Source organism: Rhamphochromis sp. 'chilingali' (genome assembly GCF_963969265.1).
Source record: "Rhamphochromis sp. 'chilingali' genome assembly, chromosome: 19".
Lineage (NCBI taxonomy): Eukaryota > Metazoa > Chordata > Actinopteri > Cichliformes > Cichlidae > Rhamphochromis > Rhamphochromis sp. 'chilingali'.
This window is the reverse complement of record NC_137946.1, coordinates 34633267-34651189: the sequence shown is the minus strand read 5'-3', so window position 1 is coordinate 34651189 and position 17923 is coordinate 34633267. Positions and strand designations below refer to the sequence as shown.

The 17923-nt window shown below is 44.6% G+C and overlaps 1 protein-coding gene across 1 annotated transcript in view; it reads left to right on the top strand.

Annotated features, from left to right (window-relative positions):
- Positions 1-370: 370 nt before the first annotated feature.
- Positions 371-17923, top strand: part of LOC308387526 (A disintegrin and metalloproteinase with thrombospondin motifs 2-like) — a gene marked incomplete at its 5' end in the record, with an annotated part of 45524 nt that continues 27971 nt past the window's right edge. Inside the window, 6 exons of the mRNA XM_080867629.1 lie at positions 371-514; positions 1560-1748; positions 2579-2660; positions 2750-2854; positions 4433-4881; positions 15065-15245. Coding sequence (XP_080723755.1) covers positions 371-514; positions 1560-1748; positions 2579-2660; positions 2750-2854; positions 4433-4881; positions 15065-15245 — 1150 coding nt within the window. The remainder of the gene's footprint in view (positions 515-1559; positions 1749-2578; positions 2661-2749; positions 2855-4432; positions 4882-15064; positions 15246-17923) is intronic.

Here is a 17923-nt window from a genome sequence, read left to right as displayed (position 1 = left end):
ACACCCCTCTTTGCCATAGGTGAAATCACATTTCACATTTCAAATCAGATTTCTAAGCAACACTAATCAGAAGTGGTCTGTTGGTTTGATTGAGCCCCACTTACTTGAAGTTGACCAATTGTTGCAGAAATACATTCGGCCTATTAATCTTTTTTGGGTTTTTTTGTATTTTATTTATTTATTTATTAAAATTTATTTTCAATTAGAAGACAGAAATGGGTATCTCAAGAATCTCGGAATCCTAGTTTCTGCTTCTGTGACGTGCTCTACACAGTCAGTAATGTCTTTCCTCACACTATCAATAGCGGACAATATGCCATCAAACCTGGTGGAAAACTCTGTTTTTATGTTGTTGATAGTGGTCAGGATCATGGCCAACGTGGGGCAGGACTCTCCCGCCGCCATATCCTTGCTTCTGTCCGGTGCATTAACCTCTGGAGTCCCGCTGGTGTTAGCCTCGCCGGAGTCCATGGCCTCACTGCTAGCTGATGAATCCTTGCTAGCCCTCGACTTCGTAAAGTCCGACAATTTATCTTGGAGAGTTTTGTTCCCCCCTTGACTGACTTTCTTCTGTGACACCGGCATAATCCTAAGTTTATTTGTCGAAATAAGGGTGATTCACCTACTCAAGTACAATATTTTAGCAGGATCACCTGGTCCAGCCCTAACTATATGCTATAGCAAAAAGGAAAGTTTGAAGCCTAATCTTAAAAGTAGAGATAGTGTCTGTCTCCTGAATCCAAACTGGAAGCTGGTTCCACAGAAGAGGGGCCTGAAAACTGAAGGCTCTGCCTCCCATTCTACTTTTAAATACTCTAGGAACAACAAGTAGGCCTGCAGAGCGAGAGCGAAGTGCTCTAATAGGGTGATATGGTACTACAAGGTCATTAAGATAAGATGGGGCCTGATTATTTAAGACCTTGTATGTGAGGAGCAGGATTTTGAATTCTGGATTTAACAGGAAGCCAAAACAGGAGAAATCTGCTCTCTTTCTAGTCCCTGTCAGGACTCTTGCTGCAGCATTTTGGATCAGCTGAAGGCTTTTCAGGGAGTTTTTTGGACATCCTGATAATAATGAATTACAGTCGTCCAGCCTGGAAGTAATAAATGCATGAACTAGTTTTTCAGCATCACTCTGAGACAGGATATTTCTAACTTTAGAGATGTTGCACAAATGGAAGAAAGCAGTCTTACATATTTGTTTAATATGTGCGTTGAAGGACATGTCCTGGTCAAAAATGACTCCAAGGTTCCTCACAGCGTTACTGGAGGCCAAGGTAATGCCATCCAGAGGAAGAATCTGCTTAGATACCATATTTCTAAGATTTTCAGGGCCGAGTACAATAACCTCAGTTTGATCTGAATGAAGAAGCAGAAAGTTAGCGGCCATCCAGGTCTTTATGTCTTTAAGACATTCCTGCAGTTTAACTCATTGGTGTGTGTTATCTGGCTTCATGCACAGATAGAGCTGGTTTCAGTTCACTTTGTCACAGGAGACTTTCCACAGACACACAGAGAGAAACTCAAATGACAGCAGAAATGTGTGTGTGTGTTCTCAGGTCATGGATCCAGATCTCACCATCGTCCTCCTCGGTAGAACCGGAGTGGGTCAAAGTGCTTCAGCGAACACTATTTTAGGACGAGCAGCGTTCGAGTCAAAGACTTCCTTCAAAGCGGTGACGACAGGAATCAGCGAGGAAACGGGACGAGTGTTTGGGAAGCTGTGGTGGACACGCCAGGAGTTTAAGGTTGGGGTATCAGCTGAGAAAGCTCTGTGTGGACGTCCTTTGGTTCCTCAGACCTCGCCTGTTCCTGCTGGTGCTGAGCGTCGGTCGGTGGGGTTTATATCAGAAAAGCTGTAAAATAATAAAATCCTGTGAAAGTTCCTCAATGTTTGGCCTCATTTACATTTTCCAAAGATGTCCAGTGGGCCGGGTGGGGGTCTTTGACAAGCCAGTTGTGGCCCCCAGGCCTGATGTTGGACACCCCTGTGCAGACCAAAGATCACTCAGTGCTGAGAGCAGCTGCTGCTCCATCAGCAGGAAGCTCTGACATCAGCTCTCACAATAAAAAACATTATTATAACGGATGTTCGTACAACATATTATCATGTTATTACAATATTGTAATAACATGATAATATGTACAAACATGAAACCATATGTTAGAACGATAAAGGTTTCATGTTATAATGTGATACAGCTCTATGCTTCCGTAACAGTTCACTTACTAACACTTTTGTTTTTACAACGCAAGCTTCATGGAGTTCATGTTACTGTTCTGAGTGTAAGTGCAGCTTCACCAGCAGGTGGAGCCACTGCTTCAGACAAACTTGAATATTGTTGTTTAAAAAGTAATAAACACTGTTTTAGGGAGCACTTTGATGAGGTTAATAACTAAAAAACCATGCAGCGCTTGTGACATTTGCATTTCTTCAACCAATCAAAATCTTTCATCAATATAAAAATGCCTCACAGACCCAAACAAAGTCAGGTCCCTGATCCGCACAGGTTCAGGTTTTTGGGGTCCTCACAAGGATAGAAGAACAAGTTCATGTGTTTGTGTCTGTGTGGGTCAGCTGTTGTCCCGTACTGTTGGTGTGAAACCAGATCCAGGATCTTCAGAAAGCTTGGAGGGGAAGGACCGTGCTGCACACGGCAGTCAGAGGGAGGAGATAATGACGGAGTGGAGGAGTGTCTGTCCGAGCTCAGTCTGCTCAGCAGTTAGTCTCAGTGTGTCTGCCTCACAGAGAACCTCACTGTCAGCATGGAGGAGCGTCGCTGTGGATTATTGATCATCACCTTTCTGCTGCACGTCCACTGTTTGCACTCAGTTTACATCACCCAGAGCACAGGTGAGACTCTCCTCTAATACTTCTCATGCTGCAATACTGACATTGCAGTACTGTTGATTCTATCTGCACACCAGTTACACAGCAGCTGCACTGATGCAGTAACACTCCTGCTCTTCTTCTGTGGTGGTTTCCATTCAGTGCTCTGCGTGCTGACCTTTGAACTGTGCAGTCAAGGTCAAAGTCAAACAGTCCATCAGCACACTGACCAATCACAGAGCGGCTCTCGGTGTGAGGCCCCTCCTCTGCACGTTTTCCCAGTAAATCTCAGTGTTTACGTGTTTCAGACGTTTGGGGAATGTGAGCCATCCAGATCATATTTCATCAAATCCTCACTGTGTGTGTGTTTGTGCTCACATTCCTGCTACATGAGGACCAAGCCTTTACACATCACAGTGGGGACACTTCTACAAATTGGGGACCTTCACATGCAGTGAGGTTCAGGAGTGAAGTGTTATTTGAGTCCTCATGAGGACACTCAGTTTGTGTGTGTGTGTGTGTGTGTGTGTGTGTGTGTGTGTGTGTGTGTGTGTGTGTGTGTGTGTGTGTGTGTGTGTGTGTGTGACCTCCATGACCTCAGACAGAGCCCACTCATCCTTCCTCTTCATCAGTGTAGGTACAGCTCACAGACAAACAAAGGTTCGTCTTTCTATACGTGTGAGGACCCTCGTCCTGCTCTCTAATCTCCACCAGGACAGAAACGTCCTCACAGAGCTGCTCTCAGAGTAAGACTGTGTCCAGCCTGAGCTGATGTAATCCTGTAGAAACTGTCCTGTGTGGGAGGATCAGAGGTTTTAGTGTTTATTTATTTATTTATTTATTATAACATCTGGATGAAACAGCTGGAGTCATGTTATAAATGATTAGTAATGTCTTTGAAGTAAAACACAGAAACCACAGTCAGCTTTGTACCTGCCCACTGGTTTCATGATCACCATTCAATAATCCTCTGATAACAAAAATTTAAAATATATTTTATTTAAAATGTCTTTGTCTGAGTATGTTAAAGACGTGGCCGTGTAAAAAGAAAATACAGCACAGAAGTGTTTCAGGTTATAAACTCATCTACACGCTCTGTGAGAGGTGTCCAGTCAGAGTCCAACCACAGGATGCTCTCAGTCTTTGGCTCCGCCTCCTCATATGCTCTGTTGGTACAGTGACCTAACAGGAGCCATGTTATCGGTCACATGATGTCATTATAAAGGCTCCAACAGGTGAAGCTAGAGGCCCTGAGCTGGGCCTCTAGTTTCACCTGAGCTAGAGGCCCAGCTCAGGTGAAACTAGAAGACCACCTGTCAGAGGCCACGCCCCCAATAATGCAAACATTAAGCCTTAATCAAATCTAAACAGGTTTGAATTATCACTAGAGACTCCAAACATGTTTATTTTAACATGGGAGTCTATGGGACTGACTCAGTGCTGCTCCTGCTGGACGTCAGAGGAACTGCAGGTGTGAGGTTCAGGTGTTGTCGGTCTGAATGTTCAACAGTAACGTGTTTGTTTAAATAACTGAAGGTTTTATTGTCTTCAGTCCTGAAACAGACGCTGCAGGAGTGACTGACTCTTCTTCTTCTTCTGCAGATTCTCTCCATCAGGTTCTGTCGGAGTTCGCCATCATTCGTCCAATCAGGACAGACTCAGAGGGGCGCTTCCTGTCAGGTTCCATCTCAGCTCGCCAGCTACATCGCAGGAAAAGACACGCCCCCTCATCAGAGGACACACCCACCGACTTTAATGACAGACATATGGACACACCCTTTTCACAACAGGCTCCGCCCAGTCACGGTTGGTGGGGGCAGAGTCACATGACAGAGGAGGCGGAGCTTTTCTATAATGTGACTGCCTTCGGGCAGGAATTGCACCTACACCTGCATCCCAACTCTCGCCTCGTCGCCCCCACCGCCACCATGGAGTGGGAGGAGTCAGGACAGCACCACTCTCAGCCAATAGAAGACACCGGCTGCTTCTACACGGGAACTGTGTCCAACATGGAGGGTACGTCAGTCGCCATCAGCAACTGTGATGGACTGGTATGTATCACATGACCCAATCGTCTTACAGCTGTTTGATCAGAGCAAAGGTTCCCAATCTCCAGGTCGTGGACCAATCCTGGGTCATGTGAACTTAGTCACAGGGTCCCATGTAATCAGTGCCTGAAGTTCCTGTGAAGAAACTCTAACACGGTTCCTGCACTGTGACTTAAGTGAGCGGTAGTGTCAGAGCTGCGGAAGGGTCCACAGGTCACTGAGCATCCTCAGCTGACCTGCCAACACCATCACCAGGGTGGAGTTAACGGCGTGACCTCCACCCTGATGAGTTCAGAGGAGATGGGACTGTGGACATCCTCCTCGTGTCTCCGAGGAGCTGAAACAAAGTCAATGATCGGCTCGTTCAGTGATCACATTCACAGATGTTTCTCCTGACACCATCCTTCAGCTCTCTGCGGGTTTGTTGTTTTAGCTAACGTTTAGCTAACGTTTAGCTAATGTTTAGCTAACATTTAGCTAATGTTTAGCTAACGTTTAGCTAATGTTTAGCTAACATTTAGCTAACGTTTAGCTATCGCCTGGTCGTTATGCCGTAGAGAATCATCAGCACAGCAGGTTGTAGACATGCAGGTGGTTCTTTCTACAGCTCGCTGTAAAGAAACAGATTTATTTAATTATCCCACAGAAACTCACTTCAGCACCAGTAGAAAAGAAATAGAAAAAAATAGAAAAAGTAAATGAGTGAATAGCTTCAGCAGTGTATCAAACAGCTTCTCAGGTGTGTTCTTTCTACAGCTCTTTTGCAGTAAAGGTTTGAACGTGTTTGTGGCGTTCTGTTGTGCGGACAGCGCTCTCCTCACCGTCACCGCTGTCTAAGTCAGACGCTCACGTCCTGTTCATCACGGTCCTCTGATGCTGACGGTGGTGAGCTGAGCGAGGCGTGTCTGCAGTCATGGACTGCTGTTACTAAAGTGCTCTGTGACTCAGGCTTTCATGAATAAATATCACACGATTGTTAAACAGTGATGAGACTCGTCAGCGTGGCGATGGAGCAGTGCTTCATACACACTAAAGCACACTAAAGCCCGCCCACAGGAACGTCTGCAGGACTTTAATGAGCAAATCAGGCGACCGTCTCAGGTTTCAGTCCAAACATAAACATCTGTCACTAACCTGAGACATCACATGAGCCGAAGCATCAGGCGTTTCCTGGGTGACATCAACCAGTGACTCACCTGAGTCACCTAACAGGCTTCTGTGATCCCACCTGTCAGGTGACTCGAGACATGGACAGGTAAAACACAGACTTTGGTTTCAAAGTGACAAAGACTGTTAGGAGGAAACATATCAGCCCCAGAGGAACGTGTCCCCGAGTCAGGCAGGAGAGTTTTATTTCTTTTGTCCTCTCAGAGACGATTTAAGGATGTAACATCATCATCGTCATCATCGTCGTTGTCCTGAGCGAGGAAGCTGCAGCTGCTGATGGATGCAGATGTTTCCACAGCTGTCGATGTGTGTGGAGCCTCCTGATTTTCCACATATTGCAGCTGAAAGCTTCAGTTTGAGGCAGGAGGAGCGTCTGATCCAAACATCTACAAAAAAGATTTTAAACAATAAAAGTCACGAATGTGGCTCACAAAATTTTCAAAATAAAAGCTTTTAAGTTCAGCAGGGAGTCAGACAGAAACAGAGAGGACGCTGTAAAACGTGGCGTGCTGAGACCTTCGCTTCGTACAGCGTGGGCCGAGTCACTGAGTGAAGCCAGATGTGGAGGACAGATGTGAGGCGTAGGAGGAGGAATGAGGAAGCTGCAGGGAACAAACTGCAGACTCATCGAGGTGGACACAATAACAGGAACACCTCAGCACTGAAGCTCTGATGTAGTTTACTGCAGGAGCAGTGCATGATGGGAAAAGTCTTACTCAGTTTATGATTTTATATTTCCAGCTCCAGCATGTTTACTGCTGACTCAGAGCACGACTGAGGCTTTAGAGCTGACGCTTCTCACTCAGAGCTGCTAATGATGATGGATGCACAGACCCACAGATGCACAGATCCACAGACCCACCCTGCTAAACATTGGACGTCTGATAGACGTGCAGATCAGACCTTTTGGGTGCTGTTAATAACCCCTTGAAGTGCTTTCCTCTGAGCCTATCCCAGCTGTCATAGGGCGAGAGGCGGGGTACACCCTGGACAGAGAGACAGAGAGACAGACAACCATTCGCGCCCACATTCACACCTATGGGCAATTTGGATTAATCAGTTAACCTGTCCCCACTAACTGCATGTCTTTAGATGGTGGGAGGAAGCCGGAGTACCTGGAGGGAACCCACGCAAACACGGGGAGAACATGCAAACTCCACACAAAAAGACCTGATGGTGGAACTGTCACGAGACACCGGACACGAGACTATCAAAGTAAAACAGGAAGTACTGGGAGAACACACAGAGACACAGGCTGACCAAACCAGGAGCAGAGGGAGGAGAGAGAGGGTGAGGGGCGAGATAGGGCGAGGGAGACTGTGAAACAGAAAACTTGGCAACATGAAGACGAACCTGACTTACCCGGGGAAACGCTGAGGGACGGACAGAGACATGAAGAGGACCAAAGACTAAGGAAACAACCTGAACTAGGAATAATGAAATAACTCCAGAGTGTACTAGGAAATATAAACACAGAGAACATGATGATAAATAAACAAGAGTCCGAATCACCACAAACACAAACCCTGGGTCAGCGAGCTGGGAAACCTGGCAATCTATCTTTATCCTGTTTTATTGTGAAAAGCTTTGTAAGAGGAAGTTTGCGGTGGTCTGTATGAACCGGACTATCTGCTCGGTCTTTGTTGATGCTCACATTTTGAAACTGTCTGTGACAGTTCTGTGACACATCCACAGAGCAGCTGCTCACTGTTTTAGCTAAAGAGCTCGCGCCATCTTGGAGACGTCCAATGATCTCTCTGCAGTCCTTCACACATGATGTTTCTCTACAGCAAGACTATTCAAATGGCGGCCCGCGGGCCAAATGCGGCCCAGAAGCAACCTGCGAGTGGCCCTGCCTGTGGTCCTGGCAGAAACACAGAGAAAACGCAAAAAGTTAATTCATTAATTTTTAAAAATTTAAAAAATTAAAAATTCCTACAGCGTAGTGTAGACTTTGAATGCAACACTCCTAGTAGCCTAGCAATATTTAACCCACAATGCACCGAGATGTAAACATATTAAACAATCATCGTAATATATGATGCGACGACAGCATGTCTTTCTCACTCCAAAAGCGCAAAATTGACAATGAACCCTGCCTGGACTGACAAATACTTATTCATTTTACCGCCAAATCCAAATGCCAAACCAATGTGTTTAATTTGCAGTGAGTGTGTTGCTGTACTTACGAAGGCACCACAATGACAAACACCAGATTTTCTACACAAACTTTCCAGAGCAATCTCAGGAGACTTAGACTTAGACTTAGTTCCTCCTAGGCCGGGCGGCACATCGGGCAGCTAGTGATCTCCATCGATGTCAGTCAGCAGCGACGGCTTCAGCTTCGTCCCAGGCAATGTTGACAGTTCTCAGATCGTCCATGAATGTTCAACGCCATGTGGTCTTTGGTCGGCCTTGCTTTCGCTTGCCAGTGTGTGGACGCCATGTCATGGCAATCTTAGCTGGGCAATGAGGGGGTAGGCGTAAAATATGTCCCGCAAAGCGGAAGCGCCTTTCTGCAACAACATCGGCTAATGGGCGGGTGCCTGCTCTTCGTAGGACCTCCTCATTTGTTATTCGGTCCCGGTAGGAAATTCTCAGGATTCGCCGCAGGCCACGTTGTTGAAGCACGTTCAGGTGTTGAATAATTGCACTTGTTGAGCGCCAGGTTTCACTAGCGTAAAGTGCAGTAGGGAAGACGATAGAGTTCAGTAGTCTGATCTTGACCCTTACATTCAGGGATGTCGAGTTCCAAATCGGTTGGAGACGTCGCAGGACACCAACTGCCTTCCCTACTCTGGCGTCGACATCCCAATCAGAGACCCCGTCATTCGAGATGATGCTGCCAAGATATGTAAAATTCTCCACCTCTTCAGCACGTTGTTGGTTGATCATGACAGGAATGCGGGCACGTGCATAGTCAACTCGGAGTACCTTGGTTTTTTTGGCGCTGATTCTTAATCCAACTTTCGTCGCCTCCCTCTGCAGGGCCGCGGTCAACTTTTGGAGGTCTTCCTGAGTCGAGCCCAGCAGGGCGATGTCATCTGCGAAGTCCAAGTCAGGGAGATTACGCGCTTCGTGCCAGGGCACACCGATGCCAGCTTGGTCAACTGATCGTCGCATGATGAAGTCACTTACCAACAGGAAGAGGAAAGGGGATAGCACGCATCCTTGTCGGACGCCAGTATTGATCTCGAAGAAATCTGTGCAGCCGTCATCCGTCCGGACACAGGAGAGGGCTGCAAAAGTACAGTTTAACTGCGAGTTTAATAATCTTACAACCGGAGTTGTACTACCATGGTGAGGGTCCTGTACAGTCCAAGAGAGAGTTGCAGCAGCTTTCCTTCGTGTTTGCTTCTTGGCGAAGAAGAAAAGGCCTTTCACAGATTCTGAAACAGTGAAATACTGCATGCTGGCCGTGGTGGATGCGGTGAAAAGTGATGAAAAAATTTAAGTAAGTGTGACATATGCTATAAAAAAACGTACCCCTGTCAGACAGTTCGTAGAGTTGAAGTTCTGGCGTCAGACGAGTTTGAAATGCTGTTAGATGACCTGAGGAAAACTGATGTAATATCTATAGTAGGAGATGGGTTCACAGACAGAACTGATAATGCACAGTTGTGCATATATGTCCGTTTTTTTGGATGGGAAATTGCTTGGCTTGCTACCGTTAGAGCAGGGCTCTAGACTAACTTTTTGCCATGGGCGTACCGGTACGCCTAACTTTAAAAAGTTAGGCGTACCGCCACAAAAGTTAGGCGCACACAAATTTTATAATAATTGATATAATATAATGTGTTTTTCTGGATACACTGTGCTTTTTCAGCATTCAAAGATTGATGACACCGTGTCAGAGCACTGGCTATGAATTTCAGAAGGATCAGGCCTTAACAGAAAAGTTAGCAATAGTTCTTTTCCTATTACAGCTACATCCACGTCTGTCGTGCCTAGGCTGCTCATAGGGCTGGGTATCATCACTGATTTCTACAATCCATTCGATTCAGGTTTTCAAAGTCCCGATTCGATTCAACTTAGCCTCAGACAGTCAGAAATATTATAATTCTGATCATTTATCAGTACTGACTTCATCAGAATTGTGAACATCACAGCAGATGCCTTTGTGTGAAAGTAACTGAGAATAAAACAGAAAAACATGAAGGAGATTTTCCTGGTCTGGCTTTTTATAGCAGATAACCTTAAAAATATTCTACAATGTTCTGCATATAAAGTTTAAATTTCTTCAGTATTGAACAACAGAAAAAACAGGCTTTCTTGTCCGAGGTCATTTAAGTGAAAAAGAAAAAGACAGCAGCCACAGCGCTGTAAACAACGGTAGACTGGTGGGTAATAAGCGAATGAATAATACAGAAAACAGAGATTGGAGACGGAAACTGTTCCTGAAGTACAGAGAGAGAGAGAGCTAGCGGTGCATGGAGTGTGATTTTAATAGTCGTGGAAGCAAAACAGCAAAATTCATGACGACATTGATCAAATGTGAAGCGCAGTTTGCTGCTTCTTTTGCTGCTGGCTCGGTGAATTTTGGTTGGAGAGACAAAACCTGCAGCTCAGAATCAGCGCAAAAAGACGTAAACACAGCGCGGACCGGACGCATCAGGATCGCTGAGCTCCGACAGCGTGTCCGTCTGCGGGCCGGCGGGTGAGAAAGCCGAGAAATTCAATTCAATTCAATTCAATTCAATTCAATTCAATTTTATTTATATAGCGCCAAATCACAACAAAAGTCGCCTCAAGGCGCTTCATAGATACAGAGAAAAACCCAACAATCATATGACCCCCTATGAGCAGCACTTTGGCGACAGTGGGAAGGAAAAACTCCCTTTTAACAGGAAGAAACCTCCGGCAGAACCAGGCTCAGGGAGGGGCGGGGCCATCTGCTGCGACCGGTTGGGGTGAGAGAAGGAAGACAGGATAAAGACATGCTGTGGAAGAGAGACAGAGGTTAATAACAGATATGATTCAGTGCAGAGAGGTCTGTTAACACATAGTGAGTGAGAAAGGTGACTGGAAAGGAAAAACTCAATGCATCATGGGAATCCCCGGCAGCCTAAGTCTATTGCAGCATAACTAAGGGAGGATTCAGGATCACCTGGTCCAGCCCTAACTATATGCTTTAGCAAAAAGGAAAGTTTGAAGCCTAATCTTAAAAGTAGAGATAGTGTCTGTCTCCTGAATCCAAACTGGAAGCTGGTTCCACAGAAGAGGGGCCTGAAAACTGAAGGCTCTGCCTCCCATTCTACTTTTAAATACTCTAGGAACAACAAGTAGGCCTGCAGAGCGAGAGCGAAGTGCTCTAATAGGGTGATATGGTACTACAAGGTCATTAAGATAAGATGGGGCCTGATTATTTAAGACCTTGTATGTGATGAGCAGGATTTTGAATCCTGGATTTAACAGGAAGCCAAAACAGGAGAAATCTGCTCTCTCTTTCTAGTCCCTGTCAGGACTCTTGCTGCAGCATTTTGGATTAGCTGAAGGCTTTTCAGGGAGTTTTTAGGACTTCCTGATAATAATGAATTACAGTCGTCCAGCCTGGAAGTAATAAATGCATGAACTAGTTTTTCAGCGTCACTCTGAGACAGGATATTTCTAACTTTAGAGATGTTGCGCAAATGGAAGAAAGCAGTCTTACATATTTGTTTAATATGTGCGTTGAAGGACATGTCCTGGTCAAACATGACTCCAAGGTTCCTCACAGTGTTACTGGAGGCCAAGGTAATGCCATCCAGAGTAAGAATCTGGTTAGATACCATATTTCTAAGATTTTCAGGGCCGAGTACAATAACCTCAGTTTGATCTGAATTAAGAAGCAGAAAGTTAGCGGCCATCCAGGTCTTTATGTCTTTAAGACATTCCTGCAGTTTAACTCATTGGTGTGTGTTATCTGGCTTCATGGACAGATAGAGCTGGGTGTCATCAGCATAGCAGTGTAAATGTATGCTATGTCTTCTAATGATGCTGCCTAAGGGAAGCATGTATAATGTAAACAGAATTGGGCCTAGCACTGAACCCTGTGGAACTCCATAATTAACCTCAGTGTGTGAAGAGGACTCTCCATTTACATGAACAAACTGGAGTCTATTAGATAGATATGATACAAACCACTGCAGCACAGTACCTGTAATACCTACAGCATGTTCTAATCGCTCTAATAGGATATTATGGTCGACAATATCGAACGCTGCACTGAGGTCTAGCAGGACAAGCACAGAGATGAGTCCACTGTCAGAGGCCATAAGAAGATCATTTGTAACCTTCACTAAAGCTGTTTCTGTGCTGTGATGAGCTCTGAAACCTGACTGAAACTCTTCAAATAAACCATTCCTCTGCAGATGATCTGTTAGCTGTTTGACAACTACTCTTTCAAGGATGTTTGATATAAAGGAAGGTTGGAGATTGGCCTATAATTAGCTAAGACTGCTGGGTCTAGAGATGCTTTTTGAGTAAAGGTTTAACTACAGCCAGCTTGAAGGCCTGTGGTACATAGCTGATCATTAGAGATAGGTTGATCATATTTAAGATCGAAGCATTAATTAATGGCAGGACTTCTTTGAGCAGTTTTGTAGGAATGGGGTCTAAAAGACATGTTGATGGTTTGGAGGAAGTAATTATTGAAGTTAACGCAGAAAGATCAATTGGAGAAAAAGAGTCTAACTTAACATCAATGGTACTAAGAGTAGCTGTAGATAATATTACATCTGTGGGATGATTACTGGTAATTTTTTCTCTAATGATAAAAATTTTATTTGTGAAGAAGTTCATGAAGTCATTACTAGTTAACGTTAAAGGGATGGTTGGCTCAAAAGAGCTGACAAAGACAGAGCTGATTCTGATGCGTCGGGTCTGTGTTTACGTCATTGTGTGGAGTCCGTGTACCTGCTCTCATCTGCTGTTTGGTTGTTGTTGAAATGGTTTTGTGAGCTTTAATCTGAGAATCTGGCATTTCTGGCAAAACACAGTTATATTTAAAAGTAGGGATGTGTACCGGTGTCCGGCACCGGTTCTGACATAAACGGTAGTAACCAGTAGGCTAACCACGTTATTACATTAATGCATGTAAGGTGAACTAGCAAACATCATAATGCGGCTGTCCTCTTGTTTGATGGCAGATACTCCCTTCATCCTGGCCAAAAAGGCTAAAATGACCAAAGAAAAAGTGGAAAACAGTTAAACATGAGAGGTTTAGGACAAAGTTTGTGTTTTTTCCATTGTTTAAGCACTGCTTCCAGCCAAGAGTGATGCCATAAATCCCCTATAGCTGCAGAAAAGGCTAACATTGTTATCTTTTTACAAAAAAACAGCTGAACATGAGAGGTTTTTGGACCAATTTTGTGTTCTCCATTCTTTAAGCACCATTTACGCACCGGCACCGTTTCAAAAGTACCGATTTGGCACCGGTATCGGCTAAAACCTAAACGATACCCATCCCTATTTAAAAGTCGATTCAGGATTTAATGAATTGATATCGCTTTATTCAAGCTACTCACCTCCCACTTCCACCTGCACTTTCAACTGGACCACGGCCAATCAGAGAGGTCCCCCCCCTGACTATCTCTGATTGGTTTAGCCCACGATAGGGGCAAAATGTGTGTCTGTTGTTGACCACAGGGAAGGTTGCAGATTTTTTTTTTTTTTTTGCTACCCGAACAGTTGGTCGCACAGGTGCAACCAAATATTTTTTTTTTTATTTGCACCACTGAAAAATTTGGTTGCATTTGCTACCAAATTGGTCGCACTCTAGAGCCCTGCGTTAGAGGGACACACAGCTGGCAAAATAATGTTTGAGAAGATTTCAGCTCTTTTTGAGGAAAATGGATATGAAGCGTGTCTGTATACTTGTGACGGATGGGGCTCCATCCATGGCAGGAAAAGTGAGTGGTCAGCAAAATATTTATTTTAATTTGAAAGGGAATTATCAAAATGTTTTTTTTAATATTATTATTTCAAATGTGCAAAAAAATAGTTTAGTTATAGCTCCCCTTTTTTAAATGGACCTTTTGGTGTGCATTTGTGAGAGGTCCCCAGATTTACAGGGGGAAAAGGAATAAAAAAAATTACTTGTTTTTCAGTACAGTTGTGTGGGTTTGAAATTGATCATGATCTGCTGCTTACTGGCTGCAAAAAAATATCTGGCCCAGATAAATTCCTCGGTTTGAAAATCTGGCCCAACTGACTTCTTAGTTGAATAGCCATGCTCTACAGCAACAAGTCCTCCTCCCTCTGGAAACACAGGACTACAGTTCCTGCACACGTAGAAGCACGACGTCTACAATGAGTCTAAGTTTTTCGTTGAAAAGACATCCACCACGACCACATCTGGACTCTAAATAGGCCGCACACTGAGGTCATAGAGACGACGCTAGACGTCAAAAATAAGACGTCACCTGGCGTTACAAAAACACACCTTCAGTGGACCAAACCTGACGAATAAAAGACGTGACTATGCAGTGGGACAGACCCACGGAGTCTTTATCTGATGGACACGTTCTTACTTTCTCATAAGCACAGCTGTGAGCTCTGCTCTTCAGTTTTATCATCTGATTCCTCCAGATGTCTGTGAAGGTAGAGGATCATCAGGGGTCCTTTTGTCCCCCTTTGAGGGGGGGGGGGGAACTCTCACGGGGCTTAAATCTGGGACTCTCCACCATTTGACCCAAGAACTGAAGAAGCTTCTCGGATGAGAGGTGAAACGTCTTCAAGCAACTTAAAGAAGTCCAGACGCTTTTCTTTCCAAGCTCCTTTGAGTCCTCCAGGTGTTCCTTCCTGGCACTTGTTGGCTCACCTGTTTCATTCCAGGTGTTTAATTGGTTTTACTGGTATCACCTGTTCCTCTTCAGGTGTTTCCTTTGGGCAAGGCAGTAATCTGACCCTCACTGTTCACTGCATCGGTCTCTGGAACATTGATACTGTAAAAATGCTGAAGTATTGCTGACTGATGCTGTAATAATAATCGTTCAGACTGATTAATGCTGGCTCAGATTAACGCTCTCGTGTCTCCCAGGCAGGGATGGTCCGCACCGGCGAGGAGGAGTTTTTCATCGAGCCGCTGGATCGATGGAGGCTGGGAGGAGGAGGAGAGGAAGAGGAGGTGGAGGAGGAGGGGCGGCGGCACATCATTTATCGCTCCTCGGCCGTGAAGAAGAACTCAGCTGTCAATCACACAGCTGATGACTTCGTCCAAGGTGAGACTCAGACTGAAACGCTGCATTTCAGATTAGCTGACGCTTAAAAGCGTTCCTCGCTTCATGCTCGCTCCTCTTCTGCAGAGCGAGCTCGATGCTGACGCACACCTGCTGTCGTTCTGTGGCAAAAACAAAACAGATAAAAACAGAGTCCCACAGGGAAGCAGGCAAACACTCAGGTCTGTTTCCATGCCACGCCCCCGTGTGATTAACACACAAACAGCCTGTTATGTGTTTGATGTTTGAAGTCACGTAAAATGAAGTCTGTTAAACCAAAAGTGTCATGATCCTGGGTTTTATAGTCAGTGTTTTCTGTTTGATGTTGTAGTTGTCAGGTTGGATCTTTGCCTGCATATGTTTTGATCTTGTTCGTCTTTCCTGGCGTCTGGTCTCTCCCATGTCTGGTTTCTGTGTTATCTCTTGTGTGTAGTCAGCTTTGTCTCTATTGTTACTTTGGCCTCTCAAGTACATGTGTATCGGTGTGTTTGTCACTTCCTGTTTTATTTTGACAGTCACTTGTCCTGTGTGCATTATGTTCAATTAGATCAGACCTTCCCAAAGTGTGGAGCCCGCCCCCTCGGGGGGGGGGGGGGGGGGGGGGGGGCACAGAGCCATGGCAAGGGGAAGGGGGGGGGGGCGGTATGAGAAGGCAAAAAGAGAGAAAGCAAGGCTTGGACACTGCTAGCACGGCGCCTCCACAAATGCAAAGCAGGAGATGAAGCATCGCTGAATATGTTTCCAAACCAACTTCATTCTAAGCCAAAGACTAGAAAATATGGTGAAGCAAATCTTCCCTTTGGCTTCACCTGCACAGGTGCTGAGGTAGGTCTCCCTGCAGGGTTGATTTTCCCTGCGTCGGGAGCAGCACTGGGCTGTTTAAATCACGGACAAACAGGATCCCACATTCTTGATTTTTAGTTCACAAACACTTGTTGTAATGACTAACTACTCCTGACATTTTGGAGATGTTTGCTCTTTATACAGTAAAGTTACAGCAGGATACAAATAACATCAGGCTGATCCTGCCACGATTTGTTCCCCCGGCAAATCACAGACTAACAGAATCCCACAGCTGTTTATGTTTTTGAACACATTTTGCATTTTTTGAAAAGTGTATTGATATCAATGTTGAACATTGTTACACAGGAAAAAACAACTACACGTAAAATAATCACACCGTGATGCCCCTGCCTTTGTAAATGGAGGGGCAGTAACTGCGTGTAAAACCTGCAGATAGACACAAAATAGAAAACAAAATAAGATAGAGACAGAATCTGCAATTCATCTCATGTAAACAATAACGTGGCGCACAGCGTGACGTGAAAAAAGGCACATACCTTTTGCGTGACGCAAAAAAGGTAAACATTTTTCTTGTAAAACAAAGGGGGGGGGCTAGCAAAAAAGTCTGGGAACCACTGAGTTGGATGATGTCGGGCTGTGTTCCCGGGGTTTCCTCTCTGCTCTCTCAGGTTGGGTTTCTTCTATCTTTCTTGGTTTTTGTAATCAGGAATTCAGTAATAAAGCTTCATTTGAGTTTAGTTTTACCTGAGAGTGAGTGAGACACATGACGCTACCGAGCTTGTTCTGACAATGTGAGCACGAAGTGGTCAGAAAAACAGCTACTCAAGTAAAGATAGTGGTTGTTGATCAGTGGTCGTTGAACAGTGGTCGTTGATCAGTGGTTGTTGATCAGTGGTTGTTGATCAGTGGTTGTTGAGTGGTTGTTGATCAGTGGTTGTTGATCAGTGGTCGTTGATCAGTGGTCGTTGATCAGTGGTTGTTGATCAGTGGTTGTTGATCAGTGGTTGTTGATCAGTGGTCGTTGATCAGTGGTTGTTGATCAGTGGTTGTTGATCAGTGGTTGTTGATCAATTGTTGTTGATCAATTGTTGTTGATCAGTGGTTGTTGATCAATTGTTGTTGATCAGTGGTTGTTGATCAATTGTTGTTGATCAATGGTTGTTGATCAATTGTTGTTGATCGATGGTTGTTGATCAGTGGTTGTTGATCAGTGGTTGTTGATCAGTGGTTGTTGATCAGTGGTTGTTGATCAGTGGTTGTTGATCAATTGTTGTTGATCAATTGTTGTTGATCAATGGTTGTTGATCGATGGTTGTTGATCAATGGTTGTTGATCAATGGTTGTTGATCGATGGTTGTTGATCAGTGGTTGTTGATCAGTGGTTGTTGATCAGTGGTTGTTGATCAATTGTTGTTGATCGATGGTTGTTGATCGATGGTTGTTGATCAGTGGTTGTTGATCAGTGGTTGTTGATCAATGGTCGTTGAACAGTGGTCGTTGAACAGTGGTCGTTGAACAATTGTTGTTGATCAATTGTTGTTGATCAATTGTTGTTGATCAATTGTTGTTGATCGATGGTTGTTGATCAGTGGTTGTTGATCAATTGTTGTTGATCAGTGGTTGTTGATCAGTGGTTGTTGATCAGTGGTTGTTGATCAGTGGTTGTTGATCAATTGTTGTTGATCAATTGTTGTTGATCAGTGGTTGTTGATCAATGGTTGTTGATCGATGGTTGTTGATCAATGGTTGTTGATCAATTGTTGTTGATCGATGGTTGTTGATCAGTGGTTGTTGATCAATTGTTGTTGATCAGTGGTTGTTGATCAGTGGTTGTTGATCAGTGGTTGTTGATCAGTGGTTGTTGATCAATTGTTGTT